This window comes from Pristis pectinata, chromosome 10 (assembly GCF_009764475.1).
Source record: "Pristis pectinata isolate sPriPec2 chromosome 10, sPriPec2.1.pri, whole genome shotgun sequence".
Lineage (NCBI taxonomy): Eukaryota > Metazoa > Chordata > Chondrichthyes > Rhinopristiformes > Pristidae > Pristis > Pristis pectinata.
Window position 1 is genome coordinate 98,563,148 of NC_067414.1, and position 18,297 is coordinate 98,581,444.

An 18,297-nucleotide genomic window follows, 5' to 3' on the forward strand; every position below is an offset into this window, starting at 1 on the left:
TATTTCTTAAGTAGATCTACAATACTTAACCAGATTATACTTACATGTGTTGTCATGAATACATGATAGTTTATTCTGGGTAAGGGAAAGGTTTGAACTGTGGAATTAAGAGAGTTACCAACTAAACTAACTAATTGTATTCAATGTGTCATCTCATACTCTGCAATAAAATCCTTTAAGTGTAAATTCAGCTAAATCAAAATCATTTAACGGGACCCTCACATTTATATACACCACATTGTTTACTCCCTTTACTCCCTCCTTCCAACACCAAATCCGGGGTAAGGGTATAAATCAAATGTCAAATCTCATTCTTAATTCTACTTACCAATTTAGACAGATTCATGTCTCTCAAACCTCTCATAACAATTGTTGACTCACTGTCTTCTGGCCGTGCTCTCTTCTGAGCTCCCAGTGTCCTCAGCACAGAAAGAATGTTTCTTAAACCAAAGTCATAATGAACCTAGCAGTGATTAATATGTAAATAATATTATTAATTGCACAATTTTTGGAAGAAAGATATTCACTGCATATTTTAACTTTAAAGAAATCACCAGTAAAAAAGGTTCAAATTTTTTATAGAAATGTTTAATTTTTAAAATTTATATGTATGTTCTTCACTGCAAAGACCAGCATTTATTGCCCATCCTTAATTGCCTATTGTAATTGTCCATCATGTTTCACCCCAGATCTCTGCAATCGTGTGAAGGTACTTCCTCACTGTTCCAGGACTTTGTCCAGCTGAGAGCATATGTCTAGTTAGGAAGGTGGGACACTAGTAGGGATAATTTTGTTGTACATATCTACTGCTCATGTATTTCCAAGCTACAGAATTGTAGGTTTGGGAGGTGATATCAAAGAAGATTAAGCAAGTTGCTGCAGGCATCCTCGCATAGAATATACTGCAGTAACAGTGCATTAATATTGGAGAAAATGAGTACTTAATGTAGTGCATAGGGTGTTAATCAAAAGAGGTATTTTGTTCCATTTCTTGACACTCCTGATATTTCTTGTAGATTATGGAAAGGCTTTAGGGAATGAGGAAATCACAGAACGCCCAATCACAAACCCATTCTTAAAGCCACAGTATTTGTGTGACTGGTTCAATTAAGTTTCTGGATAAGGGTAACACCACAAAGTGTTGATGGTGGGGGAGTTGGTGATTGAGTGTCATCTGGTAGCTGGAGTCTCTCTTGTTGAAGTTGATCATTGCCTAGCTTCTGTGTGCCACAAATGCACAAATGTTACTTGACACACACCAGAATGTTGTCTGTCTTTCTGCACGCATCCAGATTGTTTCATTATCTAAAGTGTGAACAGTACTAAATATTGTGCAATCATCAGCACCAATTCCCATGTTAGGACAGAGGGAACGTCACTGGTAACATCTGAGGATGTAAGTATATGATGGACTGATGTATCTGTTATATGTAGATTGATGGGGATTCAGACAAGCTTTCCCGTCTGCTAACTCCAACCTTTCTTGAAGAGGGACCTTACCTATGCAATTTTCCATTCTACTGAGATAATTTCAGAATCTACTGAATTTAGAAATTTGTTGCTCAATTCATCCCTATCTTTGCAGCTGGGTATTTTTTAAGATCTTCAAATACAGGCCATCAAGTCTAGAAAACTTGTCAGCTTTTAATCCCATTATTTTGCCCTGTACTTATTCCTCCAGTGATAATTATTATTTTAAGTTCCTTCCTCCTTTTTGCCTCTATTACTATTATTGGAGTGCTTTTAGTATTTTCTATTGTGAAGACAAAATACATTCAAAGCCTCTAGAATTTCTTCATTTCATTTGTTTATTTATTGGTTTTTCAGGATACAAGCTGCTCCTGAAGGACAGCATTTTGTAACCCTTCCCTAAATGCCATGAGAATGAAAAAGGTGACTACTTTCTTGAACTTGTGCAGTCCTCCTGCTGAAGATGCTCCTACAGTGCTACTGGGCAGTGCTTATGAGGATTTGGACCCAGTAATGATGAAGGACCAGAGATATATTTCCATAGGGAACATGCAGGTGGTAGTGTTCCCATGCATCTGCTGCTCTTGCTCTCCTTGGAGATAGAGGGAGTGGATTTAGCCACTGATGTTGGAGGAGCTGCTGCAAGTAATTTTGTAGATGGTACACATTGCTGATACTGTGTATTTGTGGTGGAGGGAATAAATGTTTAGTGTAGTGGATATGGTATTATTCAAATGGCTGATTTGTCCTGGGTGGTTGTCCTGAGAGTTGTTGGAGCTGCCCTTATTCAAGTAACTGAAGAGTATTCATCACACTTCTAACTTCTGCCTTGTAGATTGTGGAAAGATTTGGGGGTGTCTGGAGGTGAGTCATTTGATGCAAGATACCCAGCCTATGATCTGCCGGTGTGGCCACAATATTCATGCGGCTGGTCCAGTTGAGTTTCTGGTTAATGGTGACCCACAGGATGTTGACGGTGGGGATTTCAATAATGGTAATGCCATTGAGTGACAAGTGTAGCAAGTCAGACTCTTTCTTGTTGGAGATGGTCACTACTAGCATTTTTGTGATGTGAATGATACTTGCAACTTATAGCACCTGCATGAGTATTTCCTAAATCTTGTTGCATGCAGTTGTGGACTGCTTTATTTGTTGAGATGTGGCAAATGGAATGGAATTTAGTGCAATCATCAGCAAACATCCTCACTTCTGATCTTATGATGGAAGGTCATTGATGAAGCACCTGAAGATGGTTCAGCCAAAACTCTGCTCTGAGAAACCCCTACAGTGATGTCCTGAGGCTTGGATGATTGACTTTCAACAACTAAACATCTTTTGATCTTCTGTGAACATCCCAGTGAATCTCCTCTGCAACCTCTCCACTGCAATGATGCCCAACCTATAGTATGGTGACTGGAACTGCACACAGTACTCCAGTTGTGAACTAACCTATGTTTTATAAGTTTGTACTATAACCGTCCTGCTCTCATATACTATACCTTGGCTAATGAAACCAAGTATCCCGTACACCTTCTTCACCACCTATCTACCTGGGCTACCACCTTCAATGATCCTTGGATTTATACACCAAGGTCCCTCTGTTTCCCAGTATACTCAAGGGCCCTACCATTCATATATTCCAAAGGCTTTGAGAGGAAATGCAACTACCAGCATTGGTAACTGTTTTTATTTCATTGAAGTTCATTTTCTGCCTAAATCCCATCAAATTCATTGAATAAATGGACATGATAAAGATAATAAAATCAGAAAATGTTGGAAACACTCAGTAGGTCAATCAGCATCTGTGGAAGAGAATCAGTTAATATTCCATATTGAAGACCTTTCATCAGAACAGGGAAAGAGAGACAAACCAAGTTAATCTTAAACTACATAAAAGTAGGGGAGAATTGTTAGGAAAAAGAGAAGATCTGTGACAGGGTGAGGCCAGAATTGCTATGGGGACAAGTTGGTCGATGGGTTAATGGAAGCAGTTAGACAGAGAAGAAACTGAACATATGCTATGAGATTAGGGCAATTAGAGAATGAGAATGCAGACAAAGGAATGTGAAAAGATGCAAAATGTATGGCTATAGGCCTGCCTACCCTGGTCAGGCTGTGCTAATGGAGATAGAAAAACTGAGCCAATAACATAGATGGCTAATATAAGTTTCACTGAATAATGGCTATGATTTTGACTGTGAATACTGATACTTACTGGATATAACATTTAAACTGTAACTATTTTCAGGTATCCACATTTAACTTTTAATGTACATCTATTACATACTTGCTTTGTGAGCTGTTCTTCACAGAGTTTGTAAAGCACAAAGAATTTTTGTGCTAGCAACACATTATCCAAAAATCCAACACTGGCAAGCTTGACCCTTATAATGATCTGAAATAGATAAAATTAAATTTACAAATACTTCATGTTTCATTCTAAAATGGAAGAGATTGGAGCTTTGATATACAGTATAGATTCAGTTATACATACATGAGCATCCTTATTACTCAACATAAGCTGAATAAATAGCACAACTATCAGTACAACTCTGTGTAAACAGGAACATGATAAGGTCTCTGAATTTGAATCTTGTGACTGGTACTTGCCCATGGATGGGGAGACCAAACCCTGATTGAAACTTCCAGTCTGGATAACCTCCCCTGACTAAATTGCTGGTGTGGCCTTTACCACCAAGTCACACCTTAGAAGGGTCTTCCCTTCTGTGGCCCTCTTTTCCTACCCTTTCTATCCTAAAATGATCTTGCCCATTTAGTCAAACCTATCCACAATACTTCCTGTCAGCACCCCCCTCCTTATCTGCTGAGTTTCTCCCCCCTGCCCACTTTGAGTTCATTACTTCAAGCAAAGCACAACTGGACTCCAGCACATACTAACCACCTGATTTTCCTTTCTGGCCCAAAATTAGATGAGATTACAGATTGATTTCTTTTCCTCCATGTACTGTGCCCCTTCATTTGACAATACCATCACACTGTGTTGAGCTTCCTGAGAGTTGTTGGAGCTGCACTCAACCCTGTAAGTGGAGAGCATTCCATCATGCTGCTGACTTGCATCTTGTCAGATAGTGGAAAGGGACTGGAGTGTCGGGCATTGAGTTACTTGTCACAGGATAACCATATATTGTTGGTCTGGGTGACTTTCTGGTCAACGGTGACCCCAAGGATATTAATGGTGGGATGATTTAACAATGGTAATACTATTGAATGCCAAGGGTAAGTGGTTAGATGCTTTTTTTGTTGAGATGGTCATTGCCTGCCACTTTTGTGGCATGAATGTTAATTACCATTTATCAGATATTGCCTAGGTCTTGCTGCATGCATGTATGAGCTGCTGCTTTTGCTGAGGGTTGCAAATGGAATTCAACATTGGTAAGCATCAGTGAAGTTCCCACTTCTGACCTTATGATGAAGCAACTCAAGATGTTTTATTCAGGATACTGCCCTGAGGAACTGCTTCAGTGATGGTCTTGGTTGGATTGATTCATCTCCAACAACCCAAACCATCTTCCTTTAGGTGAGGTGTGACTCCAACCATTGAACTGTTTTCCCTTTGCTACCTATTGACTTCTGATTTACTTGGACTCTTTGATTCCACACTCTGTCAAGAACCTTCTTGATGTCAAGAGCAGTCACTTTCACCTCATCTCTGGATTTCAGCTCTTTGGTCAATGCCTAGACCAAGCCTGTGATGAGGTCTGGAGCCAAGTGATCCTGATGAAACCCAAACTGAGCATCTGTGAACAGGTGCCACTTGACAGCACTGCCCACAACGGCTTCTATCAATTAGCTCATGAAAGGGGAGATGAGACATCCTTGGTAGATAATATAAAGGAGAATCCCCAAAGATTTTATAAGTATATTAAGAGCAAAAGGGTAACTGGAGAAAGAATAGGTCCCCTTAAGGATCAGTGTGGTCGTATATGGGCAGAGGTCTTAAATGTATTTACCTTGGAGAAGATCATGGAATTTGTGGAATAGAGCAGCAATATCTTGAAACATTTAGATATTGTGAAAGATATGTTGGCAGTCTTGAGGCTAACAAAGGTGGATAAATCCCCAAGCCTTAATCAAATGTATCTAAGGACATTATGGGAAGCAAGGGAAGAAATTGCAGGAGCCCTAGCAGATATTTTTGTATCTTCCTGAGCCACAGGTGAAGTACCGGAAGACTGGAGGGTGGATAATATTGTGCCTTTATTTAAGGAGGTTTGGAAAGGCAAACCAGGGAATAAAGGCCAGTGAGCCTAACATCAGTGGTGGGAAATTTACTGGAGGGGATTCCGAGAGACAGGATCTATCCACATTTAGAAAGGCAAGGGCTGATAAGCATAACTTTGTGTGTGGAAAATCATGTCTCATGAATTTGAAAAGGTGATCTAAGAGGAATGATGAGGGCATAGCAGTAGACATTGTCTACATGGACTTCAGCAAGGTCCTGAACAGTAGACTGGTTGGGAAGGTGAGATTTCATTGGATCTAGGTGAAGCTAGCTAACTGAATACAAAATTGGCTTGGTGGTGGTAAGAATCAGAGGGTGATAGTGGATGGATGTTTATCGGACTGGAGACCTGTGACTAGTGGTGTGCTGTAGGGATCAGTACTGGGTCCACTGATGTTTGGCATATATATTAGTGACTTGGAGAAGAATGTTGGTGGCATTATTCATAAGTTTACAGATGACACCAAAATTGATGGTCTGGTGGACAGTGAAGAAGGTTGTCCAGGTTACAAGAGGATCTAGATAAAATAAGAAAGTGAGCAAAGGAATGGCAGATGAAATTTAACTCAGACTAGTGCGAAATGATGCATTTTGGGAAGTTAAACCAGGGTGCATTTACACAGTAAATGGTAGAGCCCCGGGGAGTGTTGTAGATTAGAGAGACCCGGGGTACTAGAGAGGGTACAGAAAAGATTCACAAGAATGTTGCCGGGGCTGGAGAACATGAGTTACAAGGAGAGACTGGATAGGTTGGCACTGTTTTCCCTGGAGCTGAGGGGTGATCTTATAGAGGTTTACAAAATCATGAGGAGCATAGATAAGATGGATGATCACAGTCTTTTTCCCAGGGTAGGGAAGTCTAAAACTATAGGGCATAGAGCATCACAGCACAGGAACAGGCCCTTCAGCCCATGGTGTCTGTGCCAAGCGAAACTAATCCTATCTGCCTGCACATGGTCTATATCCCTCCATTCCCTTAAGTTTAAGGCGAGAGGGGAAAGATTTAAAGGGGATCTGAGGAGCATGTTTTTCACAGAAGGTCACAGAGTTATAGAGCACAGAAAGAAACCCTTCAGCCCATCTTGTCCATGCTGACCACAGTGCCTTCCGGAGCTAGCCCCATTTGCCTGCATTTGACCCATATCCTATCTAAACTTTTCCTATCCATTAAGCTGTCCAAATGGCTTTTAAACATTGTAACTGTACCCACACTCTACCACTTCTCTGGCAGCTTGTTCCATATGCCCATCACCCTCCCACTTATCACCCTCCAGTAGCTACCTCCACCTTCAGTCTCCCCTCCCCCACCTCGCTCCATCTGCCTCTCCTTTTTTTTTGTCTGCCTCCATCTATAATCCACCTGCCTCTGTCTCCCAATTCAACTGCTTTCCTCCCCCACTTGGATCAACCTGCCCATCATCTTTCACCCCTCCTCAGTCAACCAATCACCTCAGGCTCAGTGTCACCACTCCCCCTCTCCTCTTTATACTGGTTATCTCCAATCTCTCAGTCCTGATGCAAGGTTTCAACCCAAACAATTCCTTCCCCCTCCGCCCCCCCCAACCCACCACCACAGATGCTACTCAACCAGCTGAGTTCCTCCGGTCGTTTGCTTGCTGCTGAAGAAATTCAAAGTTATTTTAAGAGCAACAGTAAGATAGCATATGAAAACCAAAAATAAAGAAACCAAATCAAACATTGGCAACACAAAACAAAGATGGAAAACTGAAAGTAGTGGTTTTAACAACAATAGCATGAAAATATTTGAATGGCTGAAGAAACTAACCCAAGAAAGCAAAGTGGGCCTATATTCGCTTATGTTTAGAAGAAAATGTTATTGAAACCCATCAATTCTCAAGGGGTTTGACAGAGTAGATGTAGAGCTGATGCTTCCCTTTCGTCCATTCATTCATTCATCAGCTGTATGCAGTATTTGCAGTGCGTAACAAGTACAAAATGCACTGCAGTTACTCGTAAAAACTAATCCAACAACACCTCCTGAACATTCAACCTCAACTATCAAGTAGATGCACAAAAATATTACCACCCCCCAAAATGCTCTCCAAGTCACACACCATCCTGATTTGGAATTAAATCATTGTGTCCAGAAGCAGCCACAAATTAAAAGCAGTGTAGCAGTTAGCGTAATGCTACTACAATTCCGGCCACTGTCTGAGGCATTTGTACGTTTTCCCCGTGTCTGTATGGGTTTCCTCTGGGCGCTCCGGTTTCCTCCCACATTCCAAAGGGTTAGGAAGTTGCGGGCATGCTATGTTGGCGCCAGAAGCATGGCGACACTTGCAGGTTGCCCCCAGAACACTCTACGCAAAAGATGTATTTCACTGTGTGTTTCAATATAGATGTGACTAACCCTTATCTTACATGAGGAGAAATTTCTTCACACTGAAGGTGTCAAATCTTTGGATTTCTCTGCGGCTGGAGGCTCAGTTGCTGAGCATTTTTAAGCAAAAGATCAAAAGAATTTTAGAAATTATGGGAAATAAGGGATATGGGGTTAGCGCAGGATTGAATGGTGGAGCAGGCATGAGGGACTCAATACTCACACTTCTATTTCTGTTGTTCATACATCTTACCAGCCAAGATAATGGCAAAGGAAGCCAAAAATGGAAAACTGAAAATAATGCAATACAAGAGATGGGCAGAGTTCCTAAAAAAATTTCTGCAATTACAATGACAAAATGGTCCTAAATCTCTTAACTGACTAGAAAAAGGAGGAACTGGAAACACTAAAGAGGAAACCCCAGATATGCTGAGAAGTAGGAGAAATATTCCAAGCCTGTATATTACACTCATCATATTTAGAATCTCTTTCACCTGTCTATCTGGAACCATCATGGCCACTGTCCGAAATTGAATTTTCAGATTTTCTGGCAGCTCTTGGCGTCCTGCATATCCAGGATTCTACAAGGAAGGAACCAAAGATAATCTTTGAGCCACTTTGTACAGAAAATGAAATGTCCTAAATATAACACTGTTTAATTGGCCAATTACTGATTTCAATGATTCTCAATAAAATTGCATGAGCTTTACAATGATTTCCACCCAAACTTCTACACTTCCACTTTACAGGCAAGCAGTAAATACAACATAAACTCTCATTTTCACCAATATACAGAACTGAATTGAATTTACAGGATAGGTCCATTGGTCACTAGAGATGATTACACTCTACAGTAGTCCTTTCCCTCCTTTTTTTACCCCCACCATCCCCAACACATCCATTAACAGATTCTTTTTCCACCCTTATCTTTTTAAGTGGTTTCTCCTTAATCATCAAGCCAAAGGAAGGACATGATTGCACTGAAAAAGAATACAGAGGAGATTCACAAGGATGTTACCTGGGATGGAGCGTTTCAATTATGAGGTGAGATTGGGTTTGAGGAAGAATATTTTCACCCAGGGTTAGTTGCAATCTGGAACACACGACCTGAGTGGGTGGTGGAGGTAGATACTCTAACAATACATGAGCACTTGAATTGCCAAGCTATAGAAGGTTACAAAACACATGCTGGTGAATGGGAATAGAATAGATGGGTGCTGATGACTGGAATGGGCATGATGTTTGAAGCAACAAGACTCAATTCCTGACTATGGTAACAATTTTCATATATGAACCATTCTCTGAGTAAAGATAGAGAAGTTCTACACCTTTATAGTGCCCTTCATAGCTTTGTGCCATCACAAAGTACTTTTGGAGTGTAGACATTGTTATAATCCTGTATGCCCTCACCAAAACAATATTGTGATCATCACCAGATGAGTGCCTAGAAACTGGGTCTTGTAATGCCACATGGTTCAATTTCAATGAAAATTAAAATACTGGATGATTATGAAGTATGTGATTTTTCTTCTGAGTGCTCTTTATGTGATTGCACTATCTAACTCAGGACCCTAAAAGGCATTATGGCATCCAATAATATACAATGTCCCCTTGGATTCCAGCTAAGTAACTTTCACTGACAGATATGTGATCTGTGCCATCAATAGGCCACCCATGCAGAAGGAGGCTTTCACAGTGCCCATGAGACCTGGTTTAAATGAATTAAAGAAGAACTGCCACAGGCATCCATTTTCTGTAGGTCCTTTATGTACCCACCTCTCCTGCAGACTCCCCAGCAAGTTCACGACCTTCACTTGCATGTGAATGTAGGAGGGATAATTAGTAAGTTTGCAAGTAACATGAAAATTTGTGGTGTTGTAGATAGAGACAAATCTTAGGTTACAGCATGACACTGATCAGCTGGAAAGTTGGGCAGAGTAATGGAAGAAGGTATTTAATCCTGAATGCAAAGTGATGCATTTTGGAAGGTCAAAGAAGGGTAGGACATCCCCAGTAAATGGTAGGGACCTAGGTATTGTTGATGAACAGAGAGACCTTGGAGTACAAGTTCACAGATCCCTGAAAATGGCAACACAGGTAGATAGATTGGTGAAGAAGACACATGGGATGTTTGCCTTCATCAGCTATGGCAAAGAATATGAGAACTAGGATGTCATGTTACAACTTTATAAAACATTGGTTAGGCTCCTTGTGTGCTGTTCTGGTTGCCGCAAAATAGGAAAGATGTGACTGTGCTGGAGAAAGTGCAGAGGAGATTCGCCAGGATTTTGCCTGGATTGGAGCATTCCAGTTAAAAGGAGGGATTGGATAGGCTGAGTTTGTATACCCTGGAGCAGAGGACGTTGAGTGATGACCTGATAAAGGTATACAAAATCCTGAGGATAGAGAGGGTAGATAATAAAAATCTATTTCCCATGGTGATCATGTCTAAAACAAGAGGATACAGGTATATGGTGAGAGACGGAAGGATAAGAGGGGATCGGAAGGGAATATTTTTTCATACAAAGAGTGGTTGGAATCTGGAATGTGCTGCCTCAGATAGGTAGAGGTAGAGGATAACATTGCAACCTTCCACGTACATGGAGGTTTTTGGGTGAGCCGCAGAGAAATCAATCACTACTACTGTTGTGAAATTGTACCACAAACGAATGTCTCACAAATGGAGTGAGTCTTAAATACAAGAGTTGACCTTTAGCAGAGCAGAAGGCATGCTCCAGCGTTAGTTGAAGAGCCTGCCCCAATCTGTGAAAAAGTAGCAACTTGATTTTTCCCTTATGGCTTTGAGGTCATCCTGCTATAAGTTTTTTTTTATGGTTGGGGTATCCCAACTGCCTCGATCCTTGCTCCAATTGCTCAGATCTGAGGTCAAAGTGTCCATCCCAAATAGTTATCTCCGCCCAAGGTCAAATTAGCCCCAGAAGTTGAAGCAGAACTTGATATAGTCCATTTTATAACATTGCTCAAAGTCATGATCTACTTTAAATGGACAAATTAATTCACTGTATCCTATTTCATAACAACTTCCCTTTTGCTTTCTTACCATTGTGATAAAAATGCCAAACTCTGGGTTAAGTGATACACTATCTCCATCAGTGAAGATAAATATTTTTTTCCTTTCTTTCCTTGCTATAAGAATAATATAAATCTGTTGTGCTGCCACAGATAATACAGGCAACTCAATGCGATTAAATTCATCAAAACAGCCCCAGGATCCAGACTGCGCCAAACCTGAAAGGCAAGTATCAATCAAAAGAGATCAAAGTTAATACAGAGTTAGCAAAATCTGCAATAAGATGCACAGCAGTAAAATTCTTTAAGTTAACATTTCAATAGATCATTACTTTTTAAGGGAACAGACCATGAAGAGATATGAACATTAGAAAAAGAATGTTAAATGATAACATCAGAACTTAAAAGGAAAGGTCAGATATCGTTGGCATATAGTCGAGTTTTGAAGAGTGAGAGATGATTTGACTGAAACATGACATTCTGCAGGGTCTTGACAGAATGGTTGTGGAGAGTATCTTTCCTTTTGTGGAAGAAACTAGAGCTAGGGCTCACTATTTAATAATAAATGGGGTTGCACATTTAAGAAGTAATTTTTCTTCTCTCAGAGGGTCATACCTTGGGAATTCTCTTCCTTAAAGGTGGTGGAAGCAAAATCTTCTAAAGTTTTTAAGGGAGAGATCGGCTATCTCTTGATAAGACAAGGAGTGAAAGTCCACAGACTGGAATGCAGAGTTCAGATTACGATCAGATCAACTATTATCTTATTAAATGTGAAGCCTTCTCCTCTTCCTAAAACGTACGTATGTTTGTATTTAGATGCAGGAGTTGTAACTGCACTGGAATAACTTGGGTAGAGAAACGGCTAAATCTGGAGCACAAGGCTTCAATATTAGTCAGGATGTTGACTGCTCCCGTATCTTTTCCTATGTCTAGTGCACTCAGCCATTTCTAAATATTACATTAAATAAATTGAATTGGCTGAAGACTGACCTCTATCATGAGTGTTTCCAGAATCTGCTGTTTTTGATTTTCATTTTTTGGTATTCTATTATTGTTTAACAGTGCATTTAAAACTGTGATTCATTACAACTGAATTTTTAACCTTTCAATTAATTTTTTTGTCATTTGATGGTTCTAACTCAACCAAGCCTCTTTGTCACATCCCATTTCTCTTCCTTCCACTTGCTCTTTAAATATACAAGATGCAGATCGTGTACATGTGGCTCTTACTATAAACCATCTACAATAATCCTATCCTTACGTCTTTCTTTTCTCAAGTAGTCAAGATGCCCACCTTGCCAGAAGGCAGCTGTTGAACAAGGCAGGCTAGGACTTTATTCCTTGGAGCATAGGAGACTGAGGGGTGATGTTATAGACGTGTATAACATCATGAAGAGCATAGATTGGGTGAATGCACTCAATCTTTTTCCCATGGTTGGGGAATCAAGAACTAGAGGGTGTTGGTTTAATGTGAAAGGAGAAAGATTTAATAGGAACCTGAGGGGCAGCATTTTTCACACAGAGGGTTGTATTTATATGGAACAAGCTGCCAGAGGAAGTGGTTGAAGCAGGTACAATAACAACACTTAAAAAACATTTGGACAGGTACATGGATAGGAAAGGTTTATAGGGATATGGGTCAAATGCAGACAAATGGGACTAGCTTAGATGGGCATCTTGGTCAGCATGGATGAGTTGGGCTGAAGGGCCTGTTTCCATGCTGTAGGACTCTATGACTCTAGAAGCCAGTTTATAGTATAAACAAGCAACTGCAAGCACTGAATGCACCAAAGGCTGTGGGCCCAGACACCAATCCCAGATGTTTGGCTGAAGACTTTTATGCCTCTAGCCAAGCTATTCCAATACATCTTACAATATTGGCACCTGTCTGACAATTACCCTGGTATATCCTCCAATGCTCTTCATCTGCTTTTGTGCGTTAGGAAAGTGATTATACCAGCAGCAAGGAATAATAAATCCACTCCAAATATTTGTGTTACAGGAAAAGGTGTCTTCTAATGCAGTTACTGTTGCCATCACCTTATTCACCTTAGCACTTTCATCTACTGTTACCTTTATAGATTCTCCCTAATCCTCTGAAATCCATTTGGTCTGAACAATTGAACACAACGACATATTTTCCAAGAGCTTTGCCCATGTCCTTCACGGTCTCAGTTTTGCCAGTACCAGCAGGTCCAGCAGGGGCACCTCCCATATTCATCCACAAAGCTTGAGCTAAGGTGATATAGCATCTACAATCAGAAACAATTTATTGTCAGTGAGGGCAAAACTTTCTCCAGGCAAACGTTAAAATGTCAGTAAAGTAGACAGCTGTGGATTTTGTTTAAAGATACTGGAGACAGAAACCCTCAACAAATTTACAAAGTAAATGGATGAGCTCTTGAAGAGGCATAATTTGCTAGGCTAGGGTTCAAGTTCTAGGAAATGGAATTAACAAGGTGAATTTTTGGTTGACGTTGACATGATGGGTCAATTTGCCTCTTTTTGCATGATAAATTTCCTTACTTCTACAAAAGTGTGTCTACATTTCAGTTGCCATGGTGGAGCTATTTCAATACCAAGCAACAGGAGCCTTGTAGACAAATTTTGCAACAAAAGAAAAAGAATAATGGGTATGAACTTGAAATGGATGGAATTGTGTAACTGAACTGTGTTGGGATCTTAAATACTAGCTATTTTTATTAATAAAAGCTAACAAAAATGTTTGACGGAGACATAAGAAACTGAAAATTCTGGAATCGAGAGCAAAATACAAACTACTCTAAGAACTCAGCAGATAAAACAGCATCTGTGGAGGCAAAGGGATGGTCAATATTTCAGGTCAAGACCCTGCATCAGGATTGAGAGCATAAAGGGAAGATAGCCAGTGCATATAAATGAGAGGGAAGGGTGAAAAAGAGGCTGGTAGATGATAGGTGAAAACAGATGAGAAGGGTATGATGAACAGATGGGGCCAGATAGGGGAGGGGGAGGGAATAGGAAAGGTGAACCAAGGAGAAGAAACCCAGGTGGTGAGATATGTGGGTGATGGGCTGATGGAACCAGGCTGGGGAGGTTGATGGCTCTTGCAACAAGAGTAGGGGAGGGATGGAAAAGGTGAACAAAAGAAGAGAGAACTTGTGTGTAAAGGGAGAAAGAGAGTGAGGTGTGCCTGGTGGTGGGATCCTGTTGGAGCTGACTGATATTGCGAAGGATGGTATGTTGGATGCAGCAGCTAGAAAGGTGAGGACCACGGAAACTCTCTCTCTGTTCTGTCTGTGGAGAGGGGGTAAGAGCAGATGTGTGGAAAATGGAAGATATGTGTGCGAGGGCTCCATCAACTATGGTAGAGGGAAGTCACATTTTCTGAAGGAGGACATTTTATAAGTTCTAGAACTGAAATCTTTATCTTGAGAAGCGATGCGCTGGAGACAGAGAAATTGAGAGAAAGGGAATGGCTTCCTCACAGGAGACAGGGCAGGAGGAGTTGTAGTTGAGGTAGCTGTGGGAGTCCATAGGTTTATATTAGATATCCATGGATAGTTTGCCTCTTGAGATGCAGGCAGAGAGATCCAGAAAGGGAAGAGAGATGTGACAAATAGTCCAAGAGAATTTGAGGGCAGGGTGAAGCTGGTGGCAAAGTTGATAAAGTTGACGAGTTCCACATGAGTGCAGGAAGCAGCATCAATGCAATTATCAATGTAGCAAAGAAAGAGTTGGAGAGGGGTGCCAGAGTAGGTTTGGAACAAGGACTGTTCCATGTAGCCAACAAAAAGACAGATGCAGCTGGGGCCCATGCGAGTGCCAATGGCTACACCTTTGATTCGAAGCAAGTGGGAACAATTGAGAGACAAAAATGTTCATTTGGCAATGATATATAAATTGATGGGAATAGTGCAGAAAGAAACATAAAATTATAACAAATCTGATAAACAAGTGATCAAATCTATTTAGAATCAAGAAAGGATAGATCCAAGTAGTTACGTGGCACAAAGCTGGGGAACACCGTGATCCAAAGAACTTGAGCGGTTCATGGAACATTAAAATACATAAGTAAAAAAAAGCAAAAAGCTTACGTATAAAGCTAGAATATAAATTGGATGACATTTTGTTTCAATTATACCAAATCTTGGTTAGGAACATCTGGATAATTATGTGAAGTCCTGGGTGTCATTTGTCAGAAAGAAAATATTGGCTTAGGAAGAAGTGCTGTCAAGCCTAAAACCATGGTGATTGGAATCTGTGCATCTGTAGTCACTGTTCCAGGCTACTTAGAGGAGAATCCAGCACATAAAGTTCAATCATTCTATCATTACTATAATAATGTAATAAATAAAAAATGAAGTGTCAAAGCCACAGCATCACCTGTCTGTTAAAGGTGTGATAACAAGACGATCAGTGCAGCCAAGAAATTCATTCTGATAGATAAATTCAACATCAGTGATACCCACTCTTACATCTTGTGTATCATCCTTAAAATAAAATCGACTTTGTTTCAACCATTCAAAGTCACTCACTGTCCTGATATGCATTTTGACCTAGGCATAAAGAACAATTATCCTGTAAAATACTCATGTTCGCAACATAATGATCAGAAAGTAGACATCCAATACAAATACATACTTTAAATTAAAGCATAAGCATGATCTACCAACTGAAGACAGCAAAGGAGGAACTCTGGGAATTTTTTGATGTTAATAACATTACAAATTAACACATATTATTCTCCATTCAGTGCCTATTGCCGAGAATTTTCTTTTGCCTGTAGCAGAGAAATTTTGCCAAGACATTTATCCCTGGTCTTTAACACCAAAGGTGTTATGTAGTCAAGTCGATGTGCTGTAATCTACTTCTGATGTTCAGCACCAAGGTTAGAACTGATCAGCTATGGTTGCTAGGTAAATCCAAAATCGCTTTTTGTAGAAGTGTCATAGTTCCCATTCTACAGGCCTCTGGTGGTTCTCATCTCAAAGATGACTAAGATTATTGTCAGCTCTTCCACAATCTCATCCAGACCAGCTAACTTAGTTACTTTGAAAATAGCAAACCTTTCTAATGATTACTCATAAATTTTCATCCATTATTACCCGCCCTTATACTAAAATATTGATGAACTTCTCTTCCTTAGTAAAGACCAATACAGGTGACTCCTATGTTACAGCCATTCAGGTAAATTCACCCTTACGGAATTCACAAATCACTATCCAAAAATTTGAGATACAGAATAAAATTTGCTCTTACGGAACTTATGTGGAAAATAAATAAATAAATTCTCTGACATGCTGCATTGTGGAGAACCACAGTAGCCATGGCCAGCTCCTTAAAGTGATCCCTCGGCCTTTAACCCATTATTCCCCTGAACCTTTTCTTCATCACCTTTCTCCCTTGAATCCCAGTACTCAAATCCCATCCCCTTCCCTGATATCCCCACTTCCTAAACCCTTTCCTAATACATAACCCTTGCACGTCAGAGGAAGTGCTTTGCAGATGGAGAGCACAGCAGCACTGCACTCTGAGACATCTGTTCACATGTCCTCGGACTTAAAAGGGAGTGGCAAAAGAGGGATTTGGCTGTGACTACCAACCCAATTGACGTGGCGATGTCATATGCAACTTTTATTGCCCCACAGTATTGAGTGACTAAAACTAATATTTGACAAAATTTGCTGTTTCTTTTGCATGAGCCTTGTCCATCCCCCAAGTCTAACATTGCCTCAGCTGATAAATAATGGCAGTAGTCATTTTATCATCGTTGATAAAATGACTTGATATGAGAGAAAAACATCCCATAGAAAGAAATATTCAGTGGGAAAAAGGGGTTTGCATTACAGAAAATCGCAATAAGTACAGTTTTCTAGGAACGCAAGCTCTCTGTAGCAAAGTATTCCAGCCTTGCTCTCCAACTATGTGCACAGATTATCTGTTCAGTCCCTGAATTGACCTGTTTCTCCTCTAACTATTTGCTGATTGTTAACATGCCTTTAGAAGACAACTGGGTTTTCTTTTATGTTAAATATGATTCTATTTTTATATTCTTTCTTTGCTCATCTTTTGTCCTATATGCCTTCCCTTTCCGCTTACTACAGTCTGTCAGATTCTCTCTCGACTTTTCTCACCTGAGAATCCTCTCCAGTAACTTCCCTACCATTGACATGAGACTCGCCTTTATTCAAGAAGAGAATCCCCATTTCTCTTCTTGCATAATGGAACAACATTAGCTACTGGCCAGTCCTCTGGGACCTTGCCTGTGGCTAGAGAGGACAAGAAGATCTTCATCAAGGCCCCAGCAATCTCATCTCTTGCCTCTCTCAATAATCTGGGGTATATTCCATCAGGCCCTGGGGAGTTATTCACCATAATGTTCTATAAGAGACCCAACACAACCTCCTTCATTATCTCAAAATGCCCAAGCATATTAGCATGCTCTACACTGATCTCCCTATCCTCCACATCCTTGGTAAATACTGATATATTGTTGTATTGGTTTCAATGGAATCAACTGTATTGGAGACGTGTACAGTGGCAGTTAATGAGTTGAGCAATAGTCATCAGGAAAAAATTTTCCTCTAAAATTCTTAAATAATAGGCATAGAAGGGTGCCAGAACTCTGCTGACCCCAATTGAATAGTGAATGCAGTCCAAAAATGTAGAACAGGGTTAAAATTGATATAAAGCAGCAGCACAGCAGTCCAACAAATTGAACTTAAAATACAAGTATAAATTCTTTCATCTCACCAAATCATCAAAGATGTCCCTCTGGTGAACATGAATGGTAACAAGAGTTTCAAACTGGATTCTCTGAAACTTAGTCAGGTCATGGGTCGTTTGGCTGATGAGTAAGTTCAGCATATCCAAGAACTTCTGATTAGTTGTCTGCATGATCTTTTTGCTATCTTTTGCCATTTTAAGTGCTTCCTCTGAGTCCCGTGTCCAAAGTATCTGGATTGCTAGTATTCCTACCTGTGAGTGGAAAAGGAGGCACAGATTTAACAGTTACAAAATATAGATCAGAAAAATACACAATTGGTTGTTTGAGAAATGGAGAAGCATTACCTTGAGTCAGAGTCATACAGCATGGAAACAGACCATTCAGCCCATCACATCCATGCTGACCAGTGGGCACCCATCCATATTAATTCCATATTCCAGCACTTGGCCCATAGCCTTCAATGCTTAGGCAATTCATGTACTTGTCTGGATACCTCTTAAATAC

General features: G+C 40.3%; 1 protein-coding gene across 1 annotated transcript in view; it reads right to left on the bottom strand.

Moving 5' to 3' along the window:
- The window catches only part of LOC127575527 (dynein axonemal heavy chain 8-like), a 282,606-nt gene that overhangs the window by 129,061 nt on the left and 135,248 nt on the right, over positions 1-18,297 (bottom strand). Inside the window, exons 39-45 of the mRNA XM_052025460.1 lie at positions 17,820-18,044; positions 15,450-15,622; positions 13,158-13,336; positions 11,116-11,303; positions 8,549-8,635; positions 3,758-3,865; positions 329-463 (exon numbers count right to left, since the gene is read on the bottom strand). Of these exons, the coding sequence (XP_051881420.1) occupies positions 329-463; positions 3,758-3,865; positions 8,549-8,635; positions 11,116-11,303; positions 13,158-13,336; positions 15,450-15,622; positions 17,820-18,044 (1,095 nt within the window). The remainder of the gene's footprint in view (positions 1-328; positions 464-3,757; positions 3,866-8,548; positions 8,636-11,115; positions 11,304-13,157; positions 13,337-15,449; positions 15,623-17,819; positions 18,045-18,297) is intronic.